At 47.3% G+C, this 27620-nt stretch overlaps 1 protein-coding gene and 1 long non-coding RNA gene across 3 annotated transcripts in view; one reads left to right on the top strand and one right to left on the bottom strand.

Annotated features, from left to right (window-relative positions):
• The window catches only part of JMY (junction mediating and regulatory protein, p53 cofactor), a 182389-nt gene extending 176636 nt beyond the window's left edge, over positions 1–5753 (bottom strand). The window contains exon 1 of one of the 2 annotated variants that reach the window (XM_033929536.1): positions 4345–5753. In XM_033929536.1, coding sequence (XP_033785427.1) covers positions 4345–5247 — 903 coding nt within the window. In that variant the 5' untranslated portion in view covers positions 5248–5753. The remainder of the gene's footprint in view (positions 1–4344) is intronic. The other variant, XM_033929527.1, reaches the window with a different exon arrangement.
• Positions 5754–5767: 14 nt separating this feature from the next.
• LOC117353542 lies at positions 5768–26781 on the top strand. The gene is made up of 4 exons (XR_004537972.1): positions 5768–5881; positions 23077–23172; positions 26348–26410; positions 26543–26781. It is a non-coding gene; the product is annotated as an uncharacterized LOC117353542 (long non-coding RNA).
• The last annotated feature ends 839 nt before the right edge of the window (positions 26782–27620 follow it).

Here is a 27620-nt window from a genome sequence, read left to right as displayed (position 1 = left end):
GAATCCACATTAGGCAAAACAAAAGTGCCAGAAATTCCTGAGCCAGCAGGTACAACTTAGCCACGCCACCCCAGGAGACCCTCTAGGACAGTGGTCTCAAACTCAAACCCTTTGCAGGGCCACATTTTGGATTTGTAGGTATTTGAAGGGCCTCAGAAAAAAATAGTTAATGTCTTATTAAAGACATGACGATTTTGCATGAGGTAAAACTCTTTATAGTTTATAAATCTTTTCTTTTGGCTAAGTCTTAATAATAATATTGCAATTTATAGCTAAAGAGATATATGATCAAGAAACTTTTATTTTACTTTTGTGATTATGATAAACTTACCGAGGGCCTCAAAATAGTACCTGGTGGGCCGCATGTGGCCCCCAAGCCGCGAGTTTGAGACCACTGCTCTAGAACATCCTACTACTTTGTCGGCATCACGGTGACGTCCAGATAAAAAGGAAAGTTGGTAGACTGTGGCTTAGTGCTGCTCATGACAGTTCTCTGAACAGCAGTGGTTTGAAGAGAATCCAAGTACAGAATCCGCAATGATTCTGCAGTAACCTCCAGCAAGGCCACTGCTGGGTTCTCCCCCTGGTCCAGGAACATCAGAGACTCCCAATACAGAGAGCGAAGAATCCTCACGGGGGAGTAAAGGCATTGAATCTGACCCCCCCCAGTCATTCCAGCCTCCATTTGGCTGGACTTCAGGGTCAAGAGACTGTGTAGCCCTGGGAAGATTACCATCTTAAAAGGGAAATAAAACCCCTTGAATAATAGAAGTGGAATCAGATGGACCCCAATATGTTTTAAACATTAGCTGAACAAAAGCAAGAGTAAAGCCCAACGGGGGCAGACAAGAATTAATGCCCCCAGTTCTCCTTGCCTCCATGTGTTAGCACTTCACATAAGGCAGCGAGCTGCTATTCAATGGTTCACGGGAAGGGGGAACCCTGCGACTCAGAAGCCTAAAATGACCAGAAGGGGCTAAATGCACGAAGTCCACAGAATGTAATGCATGGACACTTCTCAGGTACCCGTCCAGCACAAATCTTGAACAATCCAGATGCCAAATGTCCTGAAAAGTCTATATATTTCTCAATTTTGAATGAAATTGAGAAGATTTTGAAGTAGAGATTCCTAAAATCAGGACAAACTCTAAAATGGTTGGTCACCACATCTGCATGATGGCACAAAAAAAAAAAGCATAAGGCAACAAGAGAAAAGCACCAAAATCATAGAGGAAAGGGTTTTTGATGGTAGAGAACCCAAAACCTTGCCCCAGACACCCCCCCAAAAGTGGGAATTAGAGACCTCCCAATGTGTCCCATAGACAAAGTACTCACAGTGCAGCTGGTAATATACGTCCCTCAGCCCCCGGTCCCGGGCTATCCTAGTGTTAGTGCAGGCTGGCCAAGTAGGTACCCTGAATCAGGGTAGCCCCCAGCTACTGACACCAACTGAGAATGCCTCCACCAAGGCAGAGCAGCAACTAGGCACCAAAAAGCCTCTAAAAGTGGTAAAAACAACTGAGAATAAAAAAAGAGAACAGAGACAAATGATGCCTTCAACTCAATATAAAATGATGAACTGAGGAGCTCAGAGCAGGGTCAGAGGAGGAGGAGCCAGAAAATGTAGATGATGCCTTCTACACAAACTCTCGAGTACGGGAGCACAACTCACTGGTCAAAGATTGGTATGCCATTTGAACTAGAACAGCTATTTACTGTAACCTCCCTCTCAATGTCAAGTATCATACATGCAAAGCAACAGATGGTAGCGTAGGGAAATTCTACAACAAAGAAAAGTTAAAGGGCCATAGTGATAAAAATGGATATCGCATGAGCCACAACCTTATTTATTACCTGGATGCTTGATATTAGTTATTTGTAAGACCTAAAAATTTGGTTTTTCCCATTTTTAAATAGAAATGATGATTCTTCCAAATCATTATTGCTTTAGATTCACATATAAATGTACACATTGATTTCATTTATTTACGATGTATTTCCAGCATTCCATTCTCAAGAGACCTAAGATGTAATTTGGTATGCAACTGTCAATTCATGTCCTTAAATTGTGAGACAGCTAGTTGCTTACCAAGTGGTGGTGGGGGGTCCATCCCAGGTGCTGCCCATAAAAGTACTCCAATTACTCCTCCAAGGGCCGGTGTCAAGAACTTCTTCCCGACAGCAGCATCCACAATTCTCTTGTAGTCACTGAGCCTTTCTCTCTGCCAGGTCCCGCCTACTTCCTGTTTCCACAAAGGCCGGACCGAGCATAGAGGAAGGCCTGATGCAGGCAAGAGCAACGAATTGTGAACGTTGCGCTGCTGACTGCAGGGTGACAAAGAGAGGGGAGGGAGAAAGAGAATGCTGAACCCAACTGGGAAGAGGGAAGGAAAGGAAGGAGGGAAAGAGGCCAGAGCATTGGGAAGGAAGGGTGAGAGGGAAAAGGAGATGCCAGAGCATGGAGGGACAGATGGAAGGAAAGGAAGGAGAGAGATCCCAGGGCATGGGGGAAGGGAAGTAGATGCCAGACCATGTGGCGAGTTGGGGTGGGAATGAGGGAAGGAAAGGAGAAGGGAGAGATGCCAGAGCATGGGGGAGGAAGTGGAAACAAAATGGAAGGGACAGAAAAAGAGAGCAACTCTGGATGGAATGAAGAGAAGATGAGGAAAGCAGAAACCAGAGATGACTAGAGATAGAAAAATAAGATTTTTTTTTGTTGCTTTAGAATACAGTGGTGCCTCGCATAACGGACGCCTCGCACAGCGGACGCTGCGCATAACGAACTTTTTGTCTTGCTCCCTATAACGAACTTCGTTTCACACAACGAAGTCGCCCGAGGGGCCCGGGGGGGGGGCGGAACTACTCTCGCCGCTTCCTAATGTGAGCCGGGAACAGCAGCACCCTCCACCTTACCTTAGATGCCGAGTTTTCCGGCTTTCTTTTTCGGCCAGCCACACACTTTCAAAGAGCAGCACATGCGCGCATGCTCTGTTGTTCAATCTTCTCCTCTGACGCAACCGGAAACCGGAAGTTGCAGGAGAGGAGAACATTGATCAACTTCAGCAGCTGCGCGTGCACAGCTTTTTGAAAGCGTGCGGCTGGGTGAAAAAGAAAGCTGGCAAACTCTGCATATAAGGTGAGGTGGAGGGAGGGAAATGTAGGGCTGCAGAACGAATTATTTTGTTTTACATGTATTCTTATGGGAAAACAGGGCTGCAGAACGAATTATTTTGTTTTACATGTATTCTTATGGGAAAACGCGTTTCACACAACGAACGTTTCACATAACAAACTTGCTCCTGGAACGGATTAAGTTCGTTGTGTGAGGCACCACTGTATATTGTAACTATATTGATAAGACATTTATAAATAAAAAATGAAAAAAAGGTAATCTTTTTACTGTACTAATTTTAATACATTTTTTAAACTAACTTCTGGAGACCAAAATCCCCTTCCTCAGGCAGTGGCATACCGGGAAGGGGGGGGGGAGAAGCGGGGCAGTCCACCCCGGATGCAGCTCCTAAGGGGTGCTCCTCCAATCCCTTTAAATATTGAGGGGATGTTAAAAAAATGATCAGCCCCTGGTGTCACATACCCTAGGTACACCATGCCACTGGAGACAGCAAGAAAGTTTGCAATACAGGTACTCGTTAACTTACGACCGCAATTGGTTCCAAATGACAGGTCGTAAGTTGATTGGGACGTAAGTCAGCCTATGTTAGATTAAGGTAAGAATACTACATTAGACTGTGTAATGATATTGTAATCATCTTAAAGTCATATTTTACCAACATTTTCTTACTTTCTAAGTCAAACACAGCACAATCCCTCTGTGGTGAACATTCGTTGTGGCGCCTCCTCCTCTTTATAGTATTACTGCTGCATAGTGAGACTTGGGAGTGCGGGAGACTGGCACTGCTAACAGCTGGTGGGGGGAACTGTCGTAAACCTGTCATAAAGTCGAACAGTCGTAACTTGCATAGGTCGTAAGTCGATGAGTACCTGTACATAGGATGTCTAAGGGAGTGAAAGGGAGAGTAGCCTGCACGGATGGACAAATTGGATAGCCATATTACATTACTGTCTTTACCTCTCTTTATTTTTCTACTTAACCCTAGGAGATAATATTATTTCAAAGTACTGTACATATTATTGCAGTTGTAAAAGCTTGAAAAGGTAGAACAAAACCTGAGAATATTAAGAGAAAAAAAGTATTTGTTTGTTTCCCCAGAAGTAGCTTTCTAAATTATAAAAGCACATAAAATCTCTCCACTGGCATCACCAGCAAGCAAAAAGTCAAAGCAGAATCTTAAGAGTGCAGGGATAAGAAAAGTTGCATCTAACCTCCTGAAGGTGTTTTCTTGCCCTCTGCAAAACCTCTTCGTAGCCCTTTTGGCGCAGTTCGCTGAGGCTTTCATAATACTCTTCGGGGTCATCGCTCTCAGTGAACAGGACCTGCGAGAGGATCTTCCAGCCGCAGGTGTCCAGCGCATGACCCAGATAGAACTGCAGCTGGCAGCAGAGGCTATCGAGTTCCAGGTCGGAGAGCTCAGGAGGCCCGAATAGCACTGTCCACACGCCTAAGGGCTCCTCGGGGAAGACGGGCAAGCAGGGCTCCAACTCGCAGTTCACAGCGCAGAGCTGCTGGTGCACTGCTTTCAGATCGTGGAAAGAGAAGAGGCCGGCCCAGCTGCATTCCTCCTGCGCATCTATGTCTAGCAGCTCGGCCTCCTCCTCCTGCGCCACGTCTAGGACCTCCGGTTCCTCGGTGGCAGCTCGCGGGGCTCGGGCTGGGGGCTCTACTCCGGCTCGCCCTCTCTCTTTCCCAGCATTCCGAGTCGGACTGCCTAAGCTCGTCTTAGGCCAGACAGTAATTCCTCTGGCAGCTTCCACTCTGCTCCCCGGACTCCCGATCAACGGCTCCCCTCCTCGGTCGCCGCTGCTGCTTTTTGGGGCCGAGGTCCTCCTCGGGGGGCTGCGGAACTCCGCTTTGCCCTTGGCGGAGCTCCCGGCGGCAGCTGCCGCGGTCGGGTCGGACCCGCCGGGCTCCGGTGTGCGAGACCTACCTTCCCGGGTGGCGCTCCTTTGTCTCTGCGCCGTCCGGTTGTGGCACGTTATGGCAAACTTGCCTTCGATCTCATTCCAGGCAACGATGAACACGAACTTGTGCTTCTCTTTCTCTTCGAAGACGTTCGGTCTGACGGCCACCCAGTCCGCCTCCAGGGCCTCTTCTAGAGCGAAGGACATGGTGCGACATCCGCTCTCTTGCCTACCCCCTCTTTTCGTCCCTTTCAAAGCTCAGTTCTAACTAAATCTGTTTTCAGTGGCCGCATCCCTTACTTTGCTACAACATCAGCCATCTTTGGCCAGCGGACCACTAGCGGCCGAGGATTGCAGGGCCCCTTCTGCTCGGGATGCTGCTTCTGGCAGAAAGGGCCCGCTTCAGTCGCTGCTTGCCGGGTATCCTACCTCTTTCCGCTCTCTTTGTTTTCATGAACCAGGCGCCCGTCACTACCTCAGACAAGCCGTGGAGTTCCCATGGTCACGTGCCTGGGTCTGTTTACAAGCGGACGCGGCGGCTGGGAGCAGCTTTGCGGTACTGCGCCTTCTCTTTTCCTCATCCCCCTGGTCAGTAAGCGTCGCGGCGGCTTTATGTCCTCGAGCCGGCGCTTCAGTGGTATCAGTGCCCTCTGGCCACGACACTCTCAGTCCTACGTCCTCTCGCCGGCGGAAACTGCGGTAGAAAAGGCAAAATCGCTCTCTTTCGCTTCGTTCCTACCCGTCCTGTCAGCTGCTGACGTTTCAGGTCCCGTGTCGACAACGTAAACAGGAGCGCGTGCGGCTAGCGGTTGGACCTTTAGGATATTTGGGAACTGAGCGGGTAAATCTTTTCATTTAGGTGAAGAAAGAGCGGGGTAGTGATATTACAGGGCGGGGAAATCATAGAAAATGTTATTAGAGTTATCAGTTTTGGGAAGAAAGCCTCTTGTTCTGAGCTTATAGCCCAAAGTACAGTACTCTGGGGTTTATAGTACTAAATTCTTTCTACTCACTAAAATCCGTGCAGTATGTCTTAATAATCTATATATATAAAATCGGAGGTATGTATGTGTGTATGTGCCGCGATCACGCAAAAACGGCTTGACCGATTTGAACGAAACTTGGTATGCAGATCCCTCACTACCTGGGATGATATGTTCTGGGGGTCTCACGGCCCACCTGCACACGTGGGCGGAGCTACAAACATAAAATCAGATTTCACCCATTCATGTCAATGGAAAAAATGTAAAAAGCTGCCATTCTCACAGTAATTCAAAAACGGCTTGACCGATTTGAACGAAACTTGGTATGCAGATCCCTCACTACCTGGGGTGATATGTTCTGGGGGTCTCTCGGCCCACAACTCTATGTTGCTTGCTCAAGGGTGGGTTCACCCAACAATTTATTTGTTCTTGCTCCTGGAGGTGAAACTAAAAATGTTGTTTATAATCACGTTTTGCGTTAGTTGTATTGTATTCATTTTGTCAAATATTTCACATTATAATTTGAATATTGTACTTTTTATTAAGCTGTAAAAAAATAATTTCATTCACCACTATAAAGTATCTTTATTTGAATCCATTTACAGTGTTATTGCTATAATTAAATACCCGTGCAATGCCAGGGCATCAGCTAGTATAAAATAATAACTAGGATGACATAGTAAATGGCTGCAGACGAGCTGAATGGTCCACCCAGTAGTTACAGGCATTCAGGATTGAATTATTTTTTTTTCTTTGATATTTCTGGGCTATAGACTAGAAGTCCACCTAGTATCATCCTTAGGTTTCAAACTACTGGAGTTGCCATCAAAGCTCACTCCATCCTATCTGAATAATCTTATCACTTGTAGGATACAGACCATAGAAGTCTGCTGCAGCACTGTCCTCATGTTCCTGGAGTTTCTGTCAAAGCCCTCCCCAGCCCATCATAAAAACGAATTGCCATACCATGCACCTCTGCAAAGTTTTAGTTCTTCAATTTATACCATTCATTTTCTTTTTCAAATATTTGAGATTTTAAAATTATTACAGTTCAATAGATTCATAAACAGAACAAGAAATGTATATACATGATATGGAAAAGGTACTGTACAAAAAAAAAGAAAAATGTTCCTGAATTATGAAAAGAAACACTCTAGAAGAGACTTCCATTTTCTGAGTTTTAAATAGTAATTTTGAGAGTTATAAGAAAGTTTGTCTTTATATTTTTGTACAATAAAGCAATGTTACTTACCGTAACAGTTGTTATCCAGGGACAGCAGGCAGCTATTCTCACTAGTGGGTGATGTCATCCGACAGAGCCCCGATACGGACGTCTCACAAGCATGTCTTGCTTGAAGAAACTCAGAAGTTTCGAGATGCCCGCACCACGTATGCGCCAGTGCCTTCCCGCCCGATGGTCCGGGCGTGTCTCCTCAGTTCAGGTAGCTAGCAGAGAAGCCAACCCAGGGGAGGTGGGTGGGATGTGAGAATAGCTGCCTGCTGACCCTGGATAACAACTGTTACGGTAAGTAACATTGCTTTATCCCAGGACAAGCAGGCAGGTATTCTCACTAGTGGGTGACCTCCAAGCTAACCTCAATGGGATGGTGGGAGAGTTGGCAACTTAGGAGAATAAATTTTGTAACACTGTTTGGCCAAACTGTCCATCCCTTCTGGAGAAAGTATCCAGACAATAATGAGAGGTGAATGTATGAACCGAGGACCAAGTGGCAGTCTTACAAATCTCCTCAATCGGTGTCGATCTGAGGAAGGCTACAGAGGCTGCCATTGCTCTGACCCTATGGGCTGTGACCCTACAGGGAAGGGGTAATCCAGCCTGGGCATAGCAGAAAGAGATACAAGCTGCCATCCAGTTGGAGATGGTGCGCTTCGATACAGGTCGTCCCAACTTGTTTGGATCAAAGGAGACGAAAAGTTGAGGAGCAGTTCTGTGTGGTTTGGTGCGATCCAAGTAGAAAGCCAAAGCACGTTTACAGTCCAGAGTGTGTAGAGCTGATTCTCCAGGATGAGAATGAGGCTTTGGAAAAAAACACTGGAAGTACAATGGATTGGTTGAGATGAAATTCAGAGACCACTTTAGGTAGGAATTTTGGATGAGTGCGGAGGACCACCTTGTCATGATGGAATACTGTGAAAGGTGGGTCCGCCCCCAAGGCCTGAAGCTCACTGACCCTGCGAGCAGATGTTAGGGCCACCAGAAAAACCACTTTCCAAGTGAGAAACTTTAGTGGAGCCTTTCTCAGAGGCTCAAAAGGAGGTTTCATAAGCTGAGAAAGGACAACATTGAGATCCCAAACCACTGGAGGCGGTTTGAGAGGAGGATTGACATGAAAAAGTCCTTTCATAAATCTGGAAACCACAGGATGAGCAGAGAGAGGTTTCCCTTGCAGGGGCTGATGGAAAGCCGCAATAGCGCTCAGGTGGACTCTAATAGAGGTCGACTTGAGACCAGACTGAGACAAGTGTAGAAGATAGTCCAACACAGAGGATAGGGAGGCTCGCTGAGGCTCTTTAGAATTGGAAATACATCATGAAGTAAATCTAGTCCATTTTTGGGAGTAGCATTGACGAGTAGCAGGCTTCCTGGAAGCCTCCAAGACATCCCTCACCGCCTGGGAAAACTGGTGAGGAGTTACGTTGAGAGGAACCAAGCTGTCAGGTGGAGAGACTCAGGTTGGGATGAAGAAGCGATCCCTGATGCTGAGTAAGCAGTGAAGGAAACACCGGAAGAAGAAACGGCTCCCTGCTGCTGAGTTGAAGTAGAAGGGAGAACCAAGGTTGTCGGGGCCACCGAGGAGCAATCAGAATCATGGTGGCGCGGTCGGACCTCAGCTTGACCAGAGCCTTTTGAATGAGAGAAAATGGAGGAAACGCATACAGAAAGCGATTCCCCCAATCCAGCAGAAAAGCATCTGCCTCGAGGCGATGAGGAGTGTAGATCCTGGAGCAAAATTGAGGCAGCTTGAAATTGTGGGGAGCCGCAAAGAGGTCTATCTGAGGCATCCCCCACTGAGCAAAGATCTGATGAAGGGGTGTGGAATGGAGCGTCCATTCGTGAGGCTGGAGTAGACGACTCAAGTTGTCCGCCAAGACATTGTCCTTCCCCTGAATGTAGACAGCTTTGAGGAAGGCGTTGTGGCGAACCGCCCAATCCCAGACTCTGAGAGCCTCCTGGCAGAGGGCGGCCGAGCCCGTGCCCCCCTGCTTGTTGACATAATACATGGCCACCTGATTGTCTGTGCGAATCAGGACCACCATGTCGTGAAGCAGATGTTGAAATGCCTGAAGAGCATTGAAGAAGGCTCTGAGCTCCAGAAGATTGATTTGATGGAGTCGGTCCACACTGGTCCAGAATCCCTGAGTGCGAAGCCCATCCAGATGTGCTCCCCAGGCATAGGTCGAGGAATCGGTTGTGAGGACCTTTTGGTGGGGAGGAGAGTGAAACAGCAAACCTCTGGATAGATTTGAAGAGGTCATCCACCAAAGTAGAGACTACCGAAGAGCAGGAGTGACGATGATGTGTCGAGTCAACGGATCCGACACCTGAGTCCACTGAGATGCCAGGGTCCACTGAGGAATTCTGAGATGGAGTCTGGCTAATGGCGTCACATGAACTGTAGAGGCCATGTGGCCCAGGAGGACCATCATGTGTCTCGCTGAGATGGACTGGCGAGAAGACACAGACTGGCAGAGATGAAGAAGAGCATCCATGCGCTGAGGAGGAAGGAATGCTCTGAGACGTATGGTATCCAAGACCGCCCTGATGAAGGGGAGCGATTGTGTAGGCTGTAGATGAGATTTGGGAAAGTTGATCTCGAATCCCAAACTCTGCAGGAACAGAATCGTGGACAGGGTCGCCGAGATGACCCCCGATGCCGAGGGAGCCTTGATGAGCCAGTCGTCGAGGTAGGGAAATACCTGAAGACCCTGGTTCCGGAGCGCAGCGGCCACCACTACCAGACACTTCGTGAAGACTCTGGGAGACGAAGACAGGCCGAATGGAAGCACTCGATACTGCAGATGCAGATGTCCCACCCGAAATCTGAGGAATTTGCGAGAGGCCGGATGAATTGGAATGTGAGTGTAGGCCTCCTTGAGATCCAGAGAGCATAACCAGTCGTTCTGCTCGAGGAGGGGGTAGAGAGAAGCAAGGGTCAGCATGCGAAACCTCTTTTTGACTAGGAATTTGTTGAGGACCCTGAGGTCCAAAATGGGTCGCAGGTCGCCCGTCTTCTTCGGAACAAGGAAGTACCAGGAGTAAAACCCCTGTTTGTGTTGGTCCACAGGGACCGGCTCGATGGCCCGGTGCCGGAGCAAAGCCTGGGCTTCCTGAAGAAGAAGGGCGGACTGTGTCAAGTTGGAAGGATACTCTCTTGGAGGGTGGTCCGGAGGGACCCGATGGAATTGAAGAGAGTATCCTTCCCTGATGATAGTAAGGACCCAGAGGTCGGTGGTTACGGCCTCCCAGCGATGATAAAAATGATGGAGGCGCCCTCCGATGGGAAAAACAGGGGGAGGCAGAACGAGGCTGGTTATGCCCTCGACGAGACAGTCAAAAAGGAGGAGCCTTAGGGACAGCAGACGGCTGAGACTTTTGCTGAGCCTTCTGAGGAGGCTGCCGCTTCGCAGGTTGCCTCGCAGGAGGAGCTTGCCTCGGCTGATAACGCCGCTGATAGATCAATGGCGGTCGAGAGAGTCGAGATTGCTGAGGCTTAGGCTTCGGCCTAAGAATGGACTGGAAGGACTTTTCATGATCAGACAATTTCTTCGTGACCGTCTCGATGGATTCGTCAAAAAGATCCACCCCAGCACACGGGACGTTTGCCAGGCGGTCCTGAAGATTCGGGTCCATGTCAATGGTCCGCAACCAGGCCAAACGGCGCATCGCCACAGAGCAGGCTGCTGCTTGGGCCGAGAGCTCGAAAGCATCATAGGCAGATTGCATCAACTGAAGACGAAGCTGGGACAGCAAAGCAACCACCTCCTCAAACTCAAATCGAGCCTGGGACTCGATGTAGGGCGTGAATTTTCGAAGCACAGGTAGAAAAAATTCCAAGTAGGTGGCAAAGTGGAAATTATAATTCAGGACTCGGAACGCCATCATAGAATTCTGATAGATGCGTCGTCCAAACTTATCCATGGTCCTGCCCTCGCGGCCCGGAGGCACCGAAGCATACACCTGGCCAGGATGAGACCGCTTGAGCGAGGATTCGACCAGGAGGGACTGATGAGAAAGCTGAGGGCCCTCGAAGCCCTTATGATGCACCGTGCGGTACCGAGCATCCAATTTGCCAGGGACCGCAGGGATAGAGTAAGGAGACTCAAAGCACCTCATGAAGGTCTGGTCGAGGAGCTTGTGCAGAGGTAGGCGTAAGGACTCGGCCGGAGGACGAGGCAAGTGCATGGCATCGAGGTACTCCTTGGAGTATCGAGACCCAGCATCGAGGGTAATGTCCATGTCATCCGCCATCTGTCTGAGAAACAAGGAAAAGGACAGTTGGTCCGCCAGCGCCGGTCTTCGAGAAGAACTAGAAGAAGTCGAGGCTTCGGGCTCCACAGAAGCCTGTGAGCAACAGGGCGAGTAAAACACCTCGGGGTCCTCGAACTCCGGGCTCGGAGGAAGAGATCCAGTCGAAGCAGAATACCCCATCCGAGGCAATTTCTTCTGAGGTGAGACGGTCGAGTGCCGAGAGGAATGCCTCGAAGAGTGTCTGGATCGATGCCCCTCTCGATGCCTGGAAGGGGATCGAGCCCTTCTGTGAGAATACTGGTCCCCAGAAGCCTCCAAGGAGCAGATAGGACTCAAGGCCGTTGATCGGAGAGGCGGAAGAGTCGGCGCCTCCCCAGAAGCCGCCCAGGCTTGATAGGGGGTTCGGAAGAACTCGTCCTGCTTCCTGCTATGCCCAGGACTGGGAGGCCTCGAAGGTGGACGCCACACTGTGTCATGGGGCGGGGTAATAGGTTCCAAGGGAGGCAAGTCGCTAAGTGAAGCTTTCCTCGAGGGAATAGGCTCCAAAGGAGGCATATCACTAAGGGAGGCCTTTCTCGAGGGAATCGGTTCCAAGGGAGGCATGGCACTACCCGAGGACCGCCTTGAGGAACCGGACACCGCCCGCCGCTCCTCCTCGCAGAGCAACGAGGTCGAGCGGCGCGGTGGAGGAGGAGGGGGCGGCCTGCCCCTCGGAGCCGGAACTGGGAGGTCACCCTGGATCGAGGCAATCAGCCGGGGTCCCATGGTGGTCATGAGTTCCACAAACTGAGCCTCCAGAATGGACCGCAACAAAGCCGATATGGAGGGATCCGCACCAAAAGGGGGCCCTTCCGCACGGTCTCCGCGCTCTTTCGGTGCCGCGTGCTTCTGCTTGCCAGCCTTCGGCACTTTAAGCACCACCGGTGGAACTGTAGGAGTCGATACCTGTTCCGAGGAGACGGAGGAAGGCGCCGAGGTCGAGGCCGAAACCGGCGTGAACGAGGCCGGTTTCAGAAGGCCTGAAGCAGCCGGGGAGGCAGAGGGCTTCGCCGACGGAGTCGAAGCACCAGTTGATGTCGAAGCTGAAGGATCCAACGAAGCTTCCATCTTGAACATGGACTCCCACAGCAGACAGCGGCGCTTAAACGCTTGCGCCGTCAGAGTAGAGCAAGGCCGGCACGATTTCGGAAAGTGATCCGGACCCAGACACTGTAGGCAGCGTCGATGTGGGTCCTTGAGCGAAATCGCGCGCTGGCACTTGCTGCACTTTTTAAAACCGGTGATCGGCTGGGACATAGGCCAGAAAAGCTCCGCCGCAAGGTCGAAGGCGCAGGGCCCCAGCCACGCAGCCGACCCGGTGTCGGAAGAAAAAATTTTTTTTTTTTTTTTGAAAAAAGAAATCAAAGAAAGAAATAAATGCACGGGAGAGCCAAAAGAACCCAAACCGCGGCAATACAGAAGGCAAAAAACCGATTCAATGGGCGCAGAATTGAAGTAAACTTCTCAGCTCCGCGGAAGAAAAAGAACTGAGGAGACACGCCCGGACCATCGGGCGGGAAGGCACTGGCGCATGCACGGTGCGGGCATCTCGAAACTTCTGAGTTTCTTCAAGCAAGACATGCTTGTGAGACGTCCGTATCGGGGCTCTGTCGGATGACATCACCCACTAGTGAGAATACCTGCCTGCTTGTCCTGGGATAATATCCAGTTCCACCACATGTGCAAAGATAAATAGGAATTCTCTTTACAGTTTTAAGTTTTAAAACTATGAAAATAAAGAAGTAAAAAAGGGCTTTGTCTTCATCTGAAAGTTGTGTGGTATGAGCCAGCGATTTGTAAAGTATATAACCAGTGGAGAGAGAATCTGTAAGTTTACTGTAAGAATAGCTTACATTTTAGACAATGTGTCAGTCCAAAAATTTTGAAGATTGATATAGTAATGAATTTGGTACATAAGAGTACCAACTTCCTTGCAACATGTCCAACTTGGAATTACACAACTTAGCTTGGAATTACACAACTTAGCTTTCCTCGGTGTCCATAGAGTGAGGGCCCATCTGTTCCTTCTACAGGATGTGCTTATTTCCCATTGGAGTCCACTGAGGGATCCATTTCATGCCCAGCTCCCTTGGACGTTGGAGGCTCAGAACAGTCTATCCTGGTGGTAGAGTCCTCCATCTCTGTCGCAGGGGTCTTCCCCTCCAGATCTCCAAATGGGTGATCCTGATGGATGCCAGCCTGTTCGGCTGAAGTGCTCTTTGCTTGGATAGTGGTCCACATCAGAGAGAAAGTGGTCAATCACCTGGAGCTTCGGACGATTCAGCTGGCCCTCCTGCACTTCAAGCGTCTTCTCCAGAATCAGGTGGTGCATGTCTTCTCAGTGGCCTATAGCAATCGCCAGGGAGGCATGAAAGTCTGGCCTCTCTTTCAGTGGGCAGAAAACCACCTTGTGGCTATTTCAGCAGCTCACATGGTAGGAGTGGACAACATTCAGGTGGATTGTCTCAACCATCAGACTCAGGATCTGGGGGAATGGTCCCTGTCCCAGAGAGCCTTCAGCTGCATAGTGGAAGGGTGAGGTTGTCCATCATTCAAACTCATGGCATTGGCAGCTACCAAGAAGGCAGACTGGCTTTTCAGCTGCCGTCGCAAGTCAGGAAGTGAAGGCTTGGATGTATTAATATAGCCTTAACTGCTGGAGGGCCTTCTTTTTGTTTTCCCTCTGGTCGATGAGAGGCAGTCTATTGAGACGGATCAAGGCGCACAGAGGTTGGGTGGTTCTCATGGCGCCCAACTGGCCAAGACGCCTGTGGTATGCTGTCCTGGTTCATTTGCAGCTGGATTGGGACCTCAGGCTTCCCTGCCATCCTCATCTCCTTACACAGGGTTCAATTGCACTTCAGGATCTGGACTGCTTTGGTCTTACGGCCTTGGCTATTGAGTGTGCAGCCTTAGTCCACAGAAGCTATTCTTCGAGTGCAATAGCTATTCTCTTGTGCAGCAAAAAGAAGTCCACTGTGGCAGCCTATGCAAAGACTTGGAGATGTTATCAATCCTGGTGTGGCCAGAAGAATAAGAATCTGTTCTTGACTTCAATACTTCTGATTCTAGCATTCCTTCAGGACGGGCTGAAAAAGGGTCTGGCCGTTAGCTCTCTGAGGGTTCAGATTGCCAGTCTTTCTAGTCTTGGTCCTAAGCTTCTGAGAGGCTCTTTGGCCACTCATCCACACATTGTTAGGTTTCTTAAAGATACATCAAGGCTTTGGCCTTTGCTGCTTCTACCCTGTCTTGACTTGGAATCTTAATCTAGTTTTCTGATCGCTAGCTCGCCTGCTTTATGAGACTCTGGAGCAGGCTTCCTTACTGGATCTCACTGTTAAGACAGCTTTTCTGATGGCCTTAACTTCAGACCGCAGATGTCCAAGCTTCAGGCTTTATCCTGCAGAGATCCATTCTTTGGATTCCAGATTCCAGCATGTTCCCTCCTTCCTTCTAGAGGTGGTATCTAAGCATCTAGTTACCACATCAACCAGGATGTCTGGCTGCCTACCTTTATTCCCACGGGATCAAAAGAGCAGGTCCGAGTGCTGAGGTTGCTGGATATGCGCAGACTTTTGTGGCGGTACTTGGAGATCATGCCACCTGTTCATACTGGTGGGTCCTACCCTTAAGGGTAGGCCAGCTTCAAAAGCCACCCTTTCAAGATCGATCCGTATGGCTATTTCATTTGCCTACATCACCACCGAAAAGAAGCCCCTTCTTTCTGTGAGGGCTCATTTAATTAGAGGTCGGCAAAGTCGTCGGCAATCTATTTGGAGGAGATTTGAAGGGCTGCTACCTGGACTTCCTTGCATACTTCTACCAAGTTTTACAGGATTGATGTGGGAACCAGCAAGATGCTGCTTTTGGTTCCTCTGGTTTGCCCTGACTTTATGGGACTGCTCTGCTACATCCCACTTGTCCAGGAATAGAGCGGGATTGTACAAGAATGAAAGATTAGGTTCTTACCTTTGCTAATCTTCTTTTTTGTAAATCTACATTCTATTCCTGGAATCCACTCTGGGAATTGCTGCTTCGCCGATTTGTCTGCCTTGATAAATATTGGTGAGCTGGATTCATGATTTCTTGACCAGCCCATTATGTTAAGCACCTTGCTTAAGGAGTCCACTAGCTGTAACACCTCCTTCTGTTTGTACAGGCCATGTCTCCTTATAGCACAATTTCTTTCAGGTTTATATCTATAATAATAAAATGTTAAGCATGCATGCGCACTCGCGCCGCGTGTTCCCTGATCTGTCGCGGCGGCACGAGTGCGCATGTGCTAGATGGCGCGGAGTGAGGGGCCGGGATTCGGCCCCGGCCAGGCAAGAGTAAGACCCCCCTTCCCTACGGCACCCAGGCCCCTGCGGTCCCCGCCGGCAGAGGCAGAAAGACAGCAATCGCTGGCTGTGCGGATGTGTTTTCGACCAGGTAACAGCTGTGACTTCCCCCTCCTGCCGCCGACCCTAGGTTACACCACTAACACGCCACGACTCCCCCCCCCCCCCCCGACGACCCTACCCGGCTCAACTGAAACCCCCGTTGAGCCTCCCACCGCTACACGGCTGACAAACCCGGCAGGAGCAGCAGCGTCCCAGGCACACTAAATGCTGCTTCGGGTCTTCTACTGGCCTAATTTCCTCTGCCGTTTCCCTGATGACGTCATCAGGGATGCGGCAGAGGAAATTAGGCCAGTAGAAGACCCGAAGCACCGTTCAGTGTGCCTGGGACGCTGCTGCTCCTGCCGGGTTTGTCAGCCGTATAGCGGTGGGAGGGTCATCGGGGGTTTCTGTTGTGCCGGGTAAGGTCAGCAGGGGCAGTGGGGGGGGGTGAGTCGCGGCGTGTTAGTGGTGTGCCTAAGGTCGAGGGGAAAGGGGAGTCGCGGCATGTTAGTGGTGTTCCTAGGGTTGGCGCAGGGGGGGTTAAAAACATGCTGCTCAGGGGGATGGGAGGCAGGCAGGCATCGAGGGGGTTCAGTGGAAGGGGAATGGGAGGCAGGCTGGCATCGGAGGAGGGGTGGGGGGGTTCAATGGAAGTCAGGATGGCATGGGGGGTTCCATGAAAACATGCTGCTCAGGGGGATGGGAGGCAGGCAGGCATTGGGGGTGGGGGGGTTTCAGTGGAAGGGGAATGGGAGGCAGGCAAGCTGGCATCGAAGGGGGGGGGGTTCCATGGAAACATGCTGCTCAGGTGGATGGGAGGCAGGCAGGCAGACTGGCATCGGGGAGATTTCAGTGGAAGGGGGATGGGAGGCAGGCAAGCTGGCATTGGAGGGGGGATTCAATGGAAGGCAGGCACGCAGGATGACATCAGAGGGGGTGGTTTCCATGGAAATATGTTGCTCAGGGGGATGGGAGGCAGGTAGGCTGGCATGGGGGGGGTTCAATGGAAGGGGGATGGGAGGGGGTGGGGGGTTTCAATGGAAGGCTGGCTGGCATCGGAGGGGGGGAGGAAGGAGGCTCAGGGGGCACTAAGGACATAGAAAGGGGCACTGGGGGCACTATGGACATAGGAAGGGGCACTAAGGACATAGGAAGGAGGCACAGACAGAAAAAATGACAGACAGGCAGCATGCAAGGAGAGAGAGACAAAGAAAAAAACATACCCAGACAGACAGACATCTACTCTAGCACCCGTTAATGTAACGGGCTTAAAGACTAGTTGTATAATAACCTGTTTCAATTGTTGATTGTTATGACTTTTCTTATTAGGAGCAGGTTAGACTTTATTTGTTGTGGAGTGTCCCCATACCCCTCCCTTTTCTTTATCTCCTCTCCAGTTGTCAATGTCTGCTTTTGCATGAACTGGAGTCCTGAGGTTAGAGGGGAGGGTTTGAAAAAATTATGTAAATGAGGCTTCCTACAAGTAGTCTCATGACATGGGATGCATAACCCGCTTGTCCAGGAATAGAGTAGATTTACAAGAAAGAAGATTAGAAAAGGTAAGAACCTAATCTTTAGTTCTAAAATCTTTACAGGAAATTGGAATTGTAAAGCCCAATACAGCTAACACCATTGTGTCTAAAGCCTTGCCCAAGATATACCTAAGGGTATGATAGTTTGGGGTAAAAGCCTGAGTGGTTCCTTCCCAAACCTGGTCTTGGAGGCACCCTAGCTAGTCAGATTTTCTGGATATCAACAATGAATATTCATGAAAGATTTGCATTCACTGCCTCCACTGCATGCAAATTTCTCTCATGAATATTCATTGTCCATATCCTGAAACCTGACTGGCTGAAGTGCCACCAGGACTAGGTTTGGGAATCACTGCCCTAAAGGATTATTCCATATTTTAATAGTTCATAAAGGTATCACCCAGTATGTTCCTGTTCTTATTTGATACAATTTCAGATGTTCTGCATCGTACTTTATGTAAACTGCCTTGGTGGCTAGATTTAAAAGGAAATCTAGCAAATTAAACTAAAACTACACTCTAAAGAAAGTTGAGATAGTCTCTGTGAAATGGCTGAACAAGGTTACAGCAGAGAACCCTTCAAACATAGCTCAGACACCCTTTGCAAGTGAACAAAAGTTTTATTTATTGTGACCAGGTAAGGTCTGGACTAGATCAGACCAGTGCACTGACCTGGATCACCCAAACCTCAGCTGAGCGGTAAGGCAAGAGGTACGGAGGGTAGCTGGGTATGCAAATAAAAATAAATGCTATGGCAAACTGTTTAGTGTGAATTTTTATTTACTATTTTATACCACAGTGCAATTCTTCTTGAGGTAGTAACTCAAATCCCCTCAATATTTTGTCAGTAAGCAAAAAATAAAAAAACGCAAAGAAAAACACTTCTTGCTTTCTAAACAGCTTGTTGGTCCACATAGCTTATTCTGTTTGTGGCCCAGAACAATATGCAGTCTGTAATAGCTTGCCTCTGAAGCAGCTTCCTGGGGTGAACTATAACTTCCACCCCAAGCATGGGATTCTCCCTTACCCTTATTAGATCTGGGTATTACAGATCCCTTGCCTAATCAATCCCAACATATTTTTGAATAATATACAATATATAAAAATTTAAATGTATAATATAAATAATGGAATATTGATTGAAAGGGAGGGGGAGGGATGGGATATTATTATTATAATTAATAAGAAATATGTAATTTTAGAATTCTGATATATTAATTGCATCTATTTAAAAAAAAAAAAAAGTTTTAAATAATTTATCAATATATAAGCTTATCAAGTGTGTATATATAAGTTTGTATAAAGAATATGTAATTCACTTGTTGTAACATAAGAAAATGAATAAAAAATTCAAAAACCAAATCCCAACTAATTGATAGCACAAAAGAAAAAACTTTCAGAGAACAACTTCTTCAAGACTGTGCTCTGCCAGAATCAAATCCAAAAATATTCTTTCAGTTACAATACCAAAACTTTGCAACCTGTCTGCACTGCTTAGCCAGGCTGCTACAGTCCAACTGTGATTATTCAAAATCAGCAGCATTGGCTTTTAACTTTTCTTCTCACTAACTTTGTGAGGCACCACTTCTTTAGAAACAGTACTTTTATTTTCACAGATTTCCTTATGTTTCCATATTCTCAGCTCCTCGAAACAGTACTTTTATTTTCACAGATTTCCTTATGTTTCCATATTCTCAGCTCCTCAGGTTCCATTTCCATATCATTAACAAATAGTTCTTCTAGCATTTCTACTTCATTATAGCTATCTTTAGAAGAATTATTGGAAGCCTCACTGTAGAGGTCTCTTACCTGATTTTCCTGCAAAGTACTTGTTTCTGGCCTTTTAATCTTTAGCTGCAAAGGTCTGCTCCTTCCAGAGATTTCAATAACTCTGAAGGTTTGTAGCTGCCTCCATTGCCTGGAAGACACACTCTTTTCACCTACTCTGGGCTGATTATCGCTAGGTGTAGCTGAGATCCTGGATCTTTCTGCTGCTGAGCTCTGCCATTTTCCCAGCTGATTAGCTCTGCTTACAACTGGGCTAACTGCTGGAACTAATCCAGTCCTGAGTTTATCTTTTACCTACCTAGTGCCTGCTGGGACTTGTGATTTCTTTACCCTAGCAGTTCCTAGGCTATCATTAGGTAGTGCTGCCCTTCTTTTGGGGTTTGTTAAACAAGGGTGTTTCTTTTCCCTGCCTGGTTCTAGGGACAGGTTTAGGAGTAACCACAGATGACATGTGATCCTTATCCCTTGTTTTAGCCTTAGTTTCAGAGCACTGCAGGGTTTTGTCACTTATCACAGAGCTCTCCCTATGACATTATACACTCTTGAGCTTGATTCTGATCAGGTTCAGGTAACAATATAAAAGGAGCCCAAGGGGGGCTCAACGACAAGACAATCAAAGCACAACAAAGGAGGCGTGAGGATGAGATGTCAATAATTCAATCACGGGTAAAAAGTTCACTTTATTGATAGTATATGCATATTCATTGTGGATATCCTGAAAACCGGACTGGCAAGAGGGTACTCAAGGACTCAATGAAAACAAGCTGGGCTATAAACATCTTTTAAAAGGGTTGCCAATAAAACTACTAACCCATCAAGTGGTTTCTCAATGAGTTCAAGTACTTCCTGCAAAAAGAGGAAGAATGCAGAACTGTGGCAGACTGAATTGACTTGCAAGAATGTGAAACAGCAGACCTTTCCCTCTGACACAAAATATTCTAGGAACTTTAGGCCTATCCTGGCTCTAAATCAGGGGTGTCCAACCTTTTGGCTTCCCTGGGCTGCATTGGTTGAAAAAATTTTTTCTGGGGGCTGCACAAACGTGCAAACGCTGCAGCAAGACAGAGGAGGGAGCCGGCAAGACGGTAAACACCCGGGGGCAGCAGAGGAAAACACTGCATCACCTTCATAGAAACATAGAAAGATGACGGCAGATAAGGGCTACAGCCCATCAAGTCTGCCCATACCATTGACCCCCTTTTAAGTCTACTGGATCCTTAACTCTACTGACCTGCTCTATTAAGTCTATATCCTAGCGACCCTATTCATTGGTATGACCCTCGCAGTGATCCCACATAGGTATCCCATTTATTCTTGAAGTCTGGGATACTGCAGGCCTCGATCACCTGTACTGGAAGCTTGTTCCAATGCTCTATCACTCGTTCCGTGAAGAAGTACTTCCTGACATCTCCACGAAACTTCCCTCCCCTGAGTTTGAGCGGATGTCCTCTTGTGTTCGAGGGTCCTTTGAGAAGAAAGATATCATCTTCCACCTCGACCCATCCCGTGATGTACTTAACCGGGGCCACACAAAATACTTCGACTTGGGCCGCAGGTTGGACACCCCTGCTCTAAATTAAATAAAAATGTCATCATCTTTTCACAGCATGCCATAAAGATCTCAGCATCAGGTACCTCTTATGTTTTTTACGGCTCAAGCTATTTCTTCAATATTCTGTCTGCTCTTTTGCACAGTCTGCCTTGAGTCTGAACAGGGCATTTCTTGTTTATGAAAGCTCATTCCATTGAGCATGTCCCCATGCCCCTGGGTTCAAAAATACTTTTTCTTTCTCCTTGGTTTACCAACTTGATGCATGGGTTATTTTTCATGTTATGTAACACTGTACATGCAACAATATTTCATCTATCTATACTGTGAATTTTCAAAATTACATTTGTCACCTTTATGTCTACTCACACAGCAGAAGTAGCTCTGCATTGGATTCGTTACATTTTGGTCTCCTTTAGGCTTTGTAGCTTATCCTACATGGTGTTGTAAATTGCATGTTTGCTATGCTTGTTTTTAGGCTATATATGTTTTCAAGTCTCTCAGATTTTATCTTATCCGCTATGTTGTTTTGAATTGTATCACTGCTTATTTTATGGATTTTAGGTTCTACATTTACCGTTATTTTCATTTCATATGCATATGCTGTCTCATCATTATTCAGACATATGTTGTTCTTTTTGAATATATATGCATTATTTTATGTGCATGTCATTATGTCAATATTTTATATCTTATGTGTTTTATTTACCTTTTGTTATTTATGCTCCATGAGGGGCATAATAAAAAAAAGTCTAAGTCCCCTTATGGCTTAAGGCCCTAGGTGCCCAAAGTAGGCAGCAGCGAAATATCCATTCTCAAAAAAAAAAACATCCAAAATGTGTTTTTTTTATTTTTTTATTTTTTCAAAGACTAGCTACCTGTATGTTCAGGAGTTTAATCACCCAGACTGCCACTATATCTACCTTTAAGCTCTATTCTCGGGAAAAAAAAAAAAAATTGCCCAAGTCCCAAACGGCAAAAACAAGACCTTTTAGGCATGGTAGGAACCAGTCCTTCACCTAAAACCACGATGCTCTAACCAGCACTTATGACAGATGCCGGTTAGAGAATCATGGAACTGTCCCCTTCCCCCCCCCCTCCCAAGTATTGCAGCAGGAGGGATGCCCAATCTCTCCTGCTGGCACGGGTGAACTCCCCTTCCCCCCCCAAAGATTACAGCAGGAGAGATGCCCAGTCCTTCCTGCACACACTCCCCCCCCCCCCAAAAAAAAAAAAAATGTTAACCAGCAGGAGGGGTGCCCAATCCCTCCTGCTGACACCCCCCACCCGGACCCCTCTAACCTGGTTTAATTGGCCAGCCAGATGGCTCCTGTCTGCATCCAGCCAGCAGGCCTGCCTTCGCTGGAATGGTGGGCCTGCCCTTTCCCGCTGCATCTTGGGATGTACCAGTACCAATTGGCCTAGGGCAGGGGTGTCCAATGTCGGTCCTCGAGGGCCGCAATCCAGTCGGGTTTTCAGGATTTCCCCAATGAATATGCATTGAAAGCAGTGCATGCAAATAGATCTCATGCATATTCATTGGGGAAATCCTGAAAACCCGACTGGATTGCGGCCCTCGAGGACCGACATTGGACACCCCTGGCCTAGGTGCTTAAGGCCCTTCCTATAGGGAGGGCCTTAAGCACCTGGGGCAACTGGAATACTAGGCCCATCTCCTAGTGCATTCTGGAATACACTGGGAGTGGCCTAAGATTCCAATTGGCCAGATCCCTTAGGCCACCCACCATAGGAGGGGCCTGGGGGATCTGGCAGGAGCCGACCAACCAAATAAAACCAGGTTAGGGGGGTTCCTGGTAGGGGCAAGCTTTCACGGGTGGAGAGTGTTGAAAGAAGGGACTGGGCATCCTTCCTGCTGGCAAACCTATGGGGGGTTTTGGCAGGAGGGACTGGGTATCAATCCTGCCGGTGAACTTTCAGGGAGGGTATTGCCCGATCTGGAACTTATACCTGTGTTGATTTAGTCTAAGTCAAAACGTATAAGTTCTGTCCAGACAACCTGTCAAACTTTTCGATTATGACTGCTGGACGACCAAGTCTAGGTCAGCCCACATCCTACCCACTCCTCCAAAAACACCCCTTTTCGCTCTGGGCGCATAGAGGCAGGGAAAAGGCCTAAGCTGGTTTTAGATATGCCAAAACCCTATTTGATTATTATCGGTACTTGGACGGCCTGTCTTTTTGATTGCCCAAGTGCCGATTTAGGTGGGTTTTAGACTTTTTTTTTTAATTACATACCTTTAATGTCTATTTAGTGGCCCCTGGGAGAGGTGTTCACACGCTGAAACTAGGATCCTTGTCAGGACCATCTGATAACACAGGAGCCATTACTACCTACAAAATGGGCAGTGGTAAGTGTTCCCGCACAACATACGACACTCTTTGCACTCATTAATCTGGACATTGTTCACACACATTTAGAGTCCCTTTTACTAAAGCTTAGTGTGCTATTAGACCATGTGTGCTAAGTGCCATGTGGCCCATAAGTATAAAAGTTGGACATGAAGCATTTAGCACATAGTAATGTCAGCACATGCTAAGCTTAAGAGCTCCTAATCACTTATATACAAATAAATGCCACTATGCAGTAAGTTGTTTTTATTGTGTTTTTATGTGTACATTTTCTCAGGTTTAATTGTATGACTGTATGTGAATAAGTTACAAGTATTTCCTACATTTTAAGGGGTCTTTTTACTAATATATGGTAAAAGATGACCTCAGCATGCCCTTACACAAGTCTTTCTCTTATGCTGAGGCCATACTTACCGCAGCAGCACTGAATACCATTTTTTTGCACTATCTCCCCCCCCCCCCCCCCCCCCCACTCCACATCTTCTTCAGTGAAGACCAAAGCAAAGAATTAATTTAATCTCTCTGCGATGGTCTTGTCTTCCCCTTTTACTCCTCAGTCATCTAGTGGTCTGATTCTTTTTCCGGCTTCTTGCTTTTAATATACTTAAAAATTTTGTTTTACTGTGCGTTGCTGATCTGGAGAGGCTAAACGAAAGTAAAATTAGCAGATAATTTTTCCTTCTTTAGCAACTCTCCAGACCAGGTTAATCTTACAAGCGGGACGTACCAAAGTGGTCCCCATCATGGGTGAGACTCCTGTAGGGCCGACACCAGAACACACTCACTGAACACTGCATCCCGACGTGCCTGAATGTCCACATGGTAGTGTCTGACAAAGGAATGCAAGGAAGACCAAACATCAGACTTGCAAATATCCACTGGAGACACTAGCGAAGACTCAGCCCAAGAAGCCACCTGACCCCTAGTGGAATGAGCCTTGACAAAGTCCGGAACAGACGACTTCTGAAGAAGGTATGCGGAAACAATAGCCTCCTTAAACCAGCATGCAATGGTAGCCTTGGAAGCGCCATCTCCCTTACAAGGACCCACTAAAAGGAGAAAGACGATCTGACTTTCTGGACTCCTGGGTCCTTTGCACATAAGAGCAAAGAACCCCAGAAACAGCCAACTTGCTCAACTGATTCTGCTCTGCAGATCCATTCAGAGAACCCAACACTGGGAGGACCACTGACTTGATCGACATGAAAAGGAGAAACTATCTTAGGCAGAAAGGAAGGAACAGTCCACAAAATAACCAGCTAAAACCTGCCCGTTTTTCCAAGACATGGGGAAGGTCAGCTGAGGCTACAAAGCAACTGGAGGGTCTTCCCACCAAAAATAACGAAGTTGCAGCTGAAAACCCCTCCAGGGCCTGTAGCGGCTGGGAAGTCTGAACTGTCCCAGCTGCTCAAGCAGGCAAGCCAGCCATCAGCTGTTAAAGAAACAACTGTGAGGGAATCTCCAGCTGCTATGGCAGTAAGGGAATCCTTTTTCTCCTCACTGTCGGCGGCTGAAGAAATCCCTCCTTGGGCAGCTGGGGAAGATCGGGCCTCCCTGCAGTCAGCTACCGGCTCACGAGGCACTTTCAGCAGGAAGCCCTGGCATCTGCTGCCAACGAAGCTCCGGCCTGTACAGCGTCTGGAGCAAAATGAGCACTACTTCCCCTGTGAAGTACTCATTGCTCCATACATAACCTAAGAAAAAGTGCCACCTAATTGAAAAACACAGTAAAATACATTAAATTTAAAGGGAAAGCAACCCTTCAGACCGGCACTGCCTCAGGATTTTTTTTTTTTTTTTAACACAGAACAGACTCCATTGGGTCTCAAAGTAGTATGCCTTGCTTGAATTAGGGGAAAGGCTTACTGCTGAAGCACCTCTAAAAAAATGTTGGTGAGGTTGAGAAAAGGGTGGGAGAGACCCAGCACGAGACCCATCGGGTTTGACACCCCCGAGGTCGGACAGACTCCTAAACAGGGCCCATCCAAGCTCAGTCTGGCATAAAAACAGGGACTAGAAGTCCTGAACAAATTCCAACAGCCCTACAGAAGGGAGATGGGTACAACTCACTCTCATCTGCTGGAGACAGATGAGGTAATAGACTGAGGTAATTAGGGGGGAGTAATCTATTAAGTATCATTCCAAAGTTTTGTCTCAGTCTCTACCTGCTGGTCATGATGCGATAACCCGTTATAAGATTAACCTATGCTGGTCTGGAGAGTTGCTAAAGAATTAACGTTTTCGCTGCTGGATTTCTGGATATCTTTTCCAAAACACCCAAATACGGATTTAGATGTCATATTGAAAATGCCCCTCCACCTACAACATCCATCATCCCTTTTGTGTTCCTATCTGTCCTGTCCAGCATCTCCTCTGTCCTCCTCTTTCCTGAGCTTCTCCCCTCTGTCCCTCTTCCTCCATCATCTATCAGAATCACCCCTTTTCAATGGTTCCTTCTAGCATTCTTTCTATGCCCATCTCAATACTCTTTTCCCCATCAAGCATTTCTTCTCCATGACTGTCTCTCCCAATACCCAGCGTTGCTTGTGTCACTCTAGGCTCAGTCCCCATCTAGGATCATGTTTGTGCCTGTGTGTGAAAGATCTCCCCTGAGCCAGCAACTCTCTTCCCTAACCCAAGTCTACATCCCTTACTCCTCTCTCTCCCCTACCCCCTTCCAAGCCAGAAACTCTCTTCCCCAGTGCCCCCCCCCAAGCATCTCACTCTCCCATCTCCCATGTTCTGAGCCAGCACTCTTCACCCCTGTCCCAAGCCAGCATCCCTCACCCTCTCTCCCCCCTATCTTCTCCAAGCCAGCATCTCACCCCTGCGGCCCCCAGCCAGCACTTCTCATTATCTCTCCAATACAGTATTTCTCCTCTTCCCCCCTTCAAACCAGTTAGAATCCCTGGTACGCTCTTGTTGTATCACCCTATATAGGGGAAACGTCCAAGAATTAGAGTAATGGTTCTTGCTAGAGAATACTGTATGATGTAAGGAAAATTAAGGAAAAGGATGAAATGCACAGCTCATCTAGTAAACCTGGAATGATAACACCAAAATTTTAAAGAGAATGTGATTGGAGCACTGGCTCCCAGTATCCTAACAGTAAAGGTGTTAAGAGAAAAATGACGTTCTTACCAAATAATTTGATTGATGTATTCTGTAACACAGGCAATTTACCCTTATACTGATTGAAGAATGTCTTGGAACCTGCTACAGGAGCTCAGTTTCTAGGTATGAAAGTGTGGTAGCTGTGTTAGTCTAAGATAATATATAGAAATTAAACAATACAAAAAGGAATATAGATGTGTAATAGTCCAATAATAAAGGTAAACACCTTTATTCATTTTGTTTTATTTCTATAAGTTTCTAGGTGATACGACTACTTCATAAAGCCGGACAAGATCTAAAAATGGCAGATGAAGTTTGTGGACAAGCATAGAACAATAAATATAAGGAAAAATAAATCCTGACTATACACTACTTACATAGGACAGAGTTCCACAATAGGGGTTGCTACTCAGCAAAAGATCAGAGTCATTTTGACTATGGTGAAATGCTAAACTGTGTACAGAAGTTTTAAAAAAAAAAAAAGCAAAATAGAATTTTAGCAATTAAGGATCTCAATCTGTTTAGAGCATTATAAGTGTTGCACATTTTAACACTCTAAACCTTTGTAGACTTGTAATTTAGTTGATTTGTTTGTTAGCCACACTGGGGCACTATGTGGTCTGCTCACCTCTTCTGAAAATATTTGGAGCTAGAACTGTACAGAAAGGGGCAACATGTTACAGGTATGATAGGCTCTGTATCTAGATTATAAAATGCATGAACATGTAAATAGCAATGGGCAGCCATATCTATATTAAAATATCCATGTCAGCATTTACAACCACTCACTCAGAGGCAGGTGCAAAGGTGGAGGGGTAACCTAATGGTTAGTGCAGTGGACCTTGATCCTGGCAAACTGGGCTCAATTCCCACTGCAGCTTCTTGTGACCTTAGGCAACTCATTTAACCCTCCACTGCCCCTGGTGCAAAAACTTGAGCCCACTAGGGAAAGAGAAAGTACCTGCATATGTGTACAGCACTGTGAGCATCTGTAGTGCTAAAGAAATCATTAATAGTAGTAGAAGTAGTATAGGTCAATGAAATCCCATACCTGTCCAGAAAACTCCTCAAATCATCTAGGGTTTGAATGGCTGTATGATAATTTCCCTGAATGTGTGTTTGGTCACTGCCTCTGTCGTCACCCTATCCTCCCTGTCATCAATTGGAGTTCCTTCCCACTATTTTGCTAGTTACTGTATACTGCTTTTATCGCCTGGCAGAATTTTAAATGCCAATAACCTAACCACCAAGTCATTTGCACAAGTGTTAGTTTTATCACATAGGACGAATAGCTCTTACCAGAATAAACTGGATTTCCTGTAGCATATTATTA

Source organism: Geotrypetes seraphini, chromosome 1 (genome assembly GCF_902459505.1).
Source record: "Geotrypetes seraphini chromosome 1, aGeoSer1.1, whole genome shotgun sequence".
Classification (NCBI taxonomy): Eukaryota; Metazoa; Chordata; class Amphibia; order Gymnophiona; family Dermophiidae; genus Geotrypetes; species Geotrypetes seraphini.
This window is presented reverse-complemented; position numbering and strand designations above follow the sequence as displayed.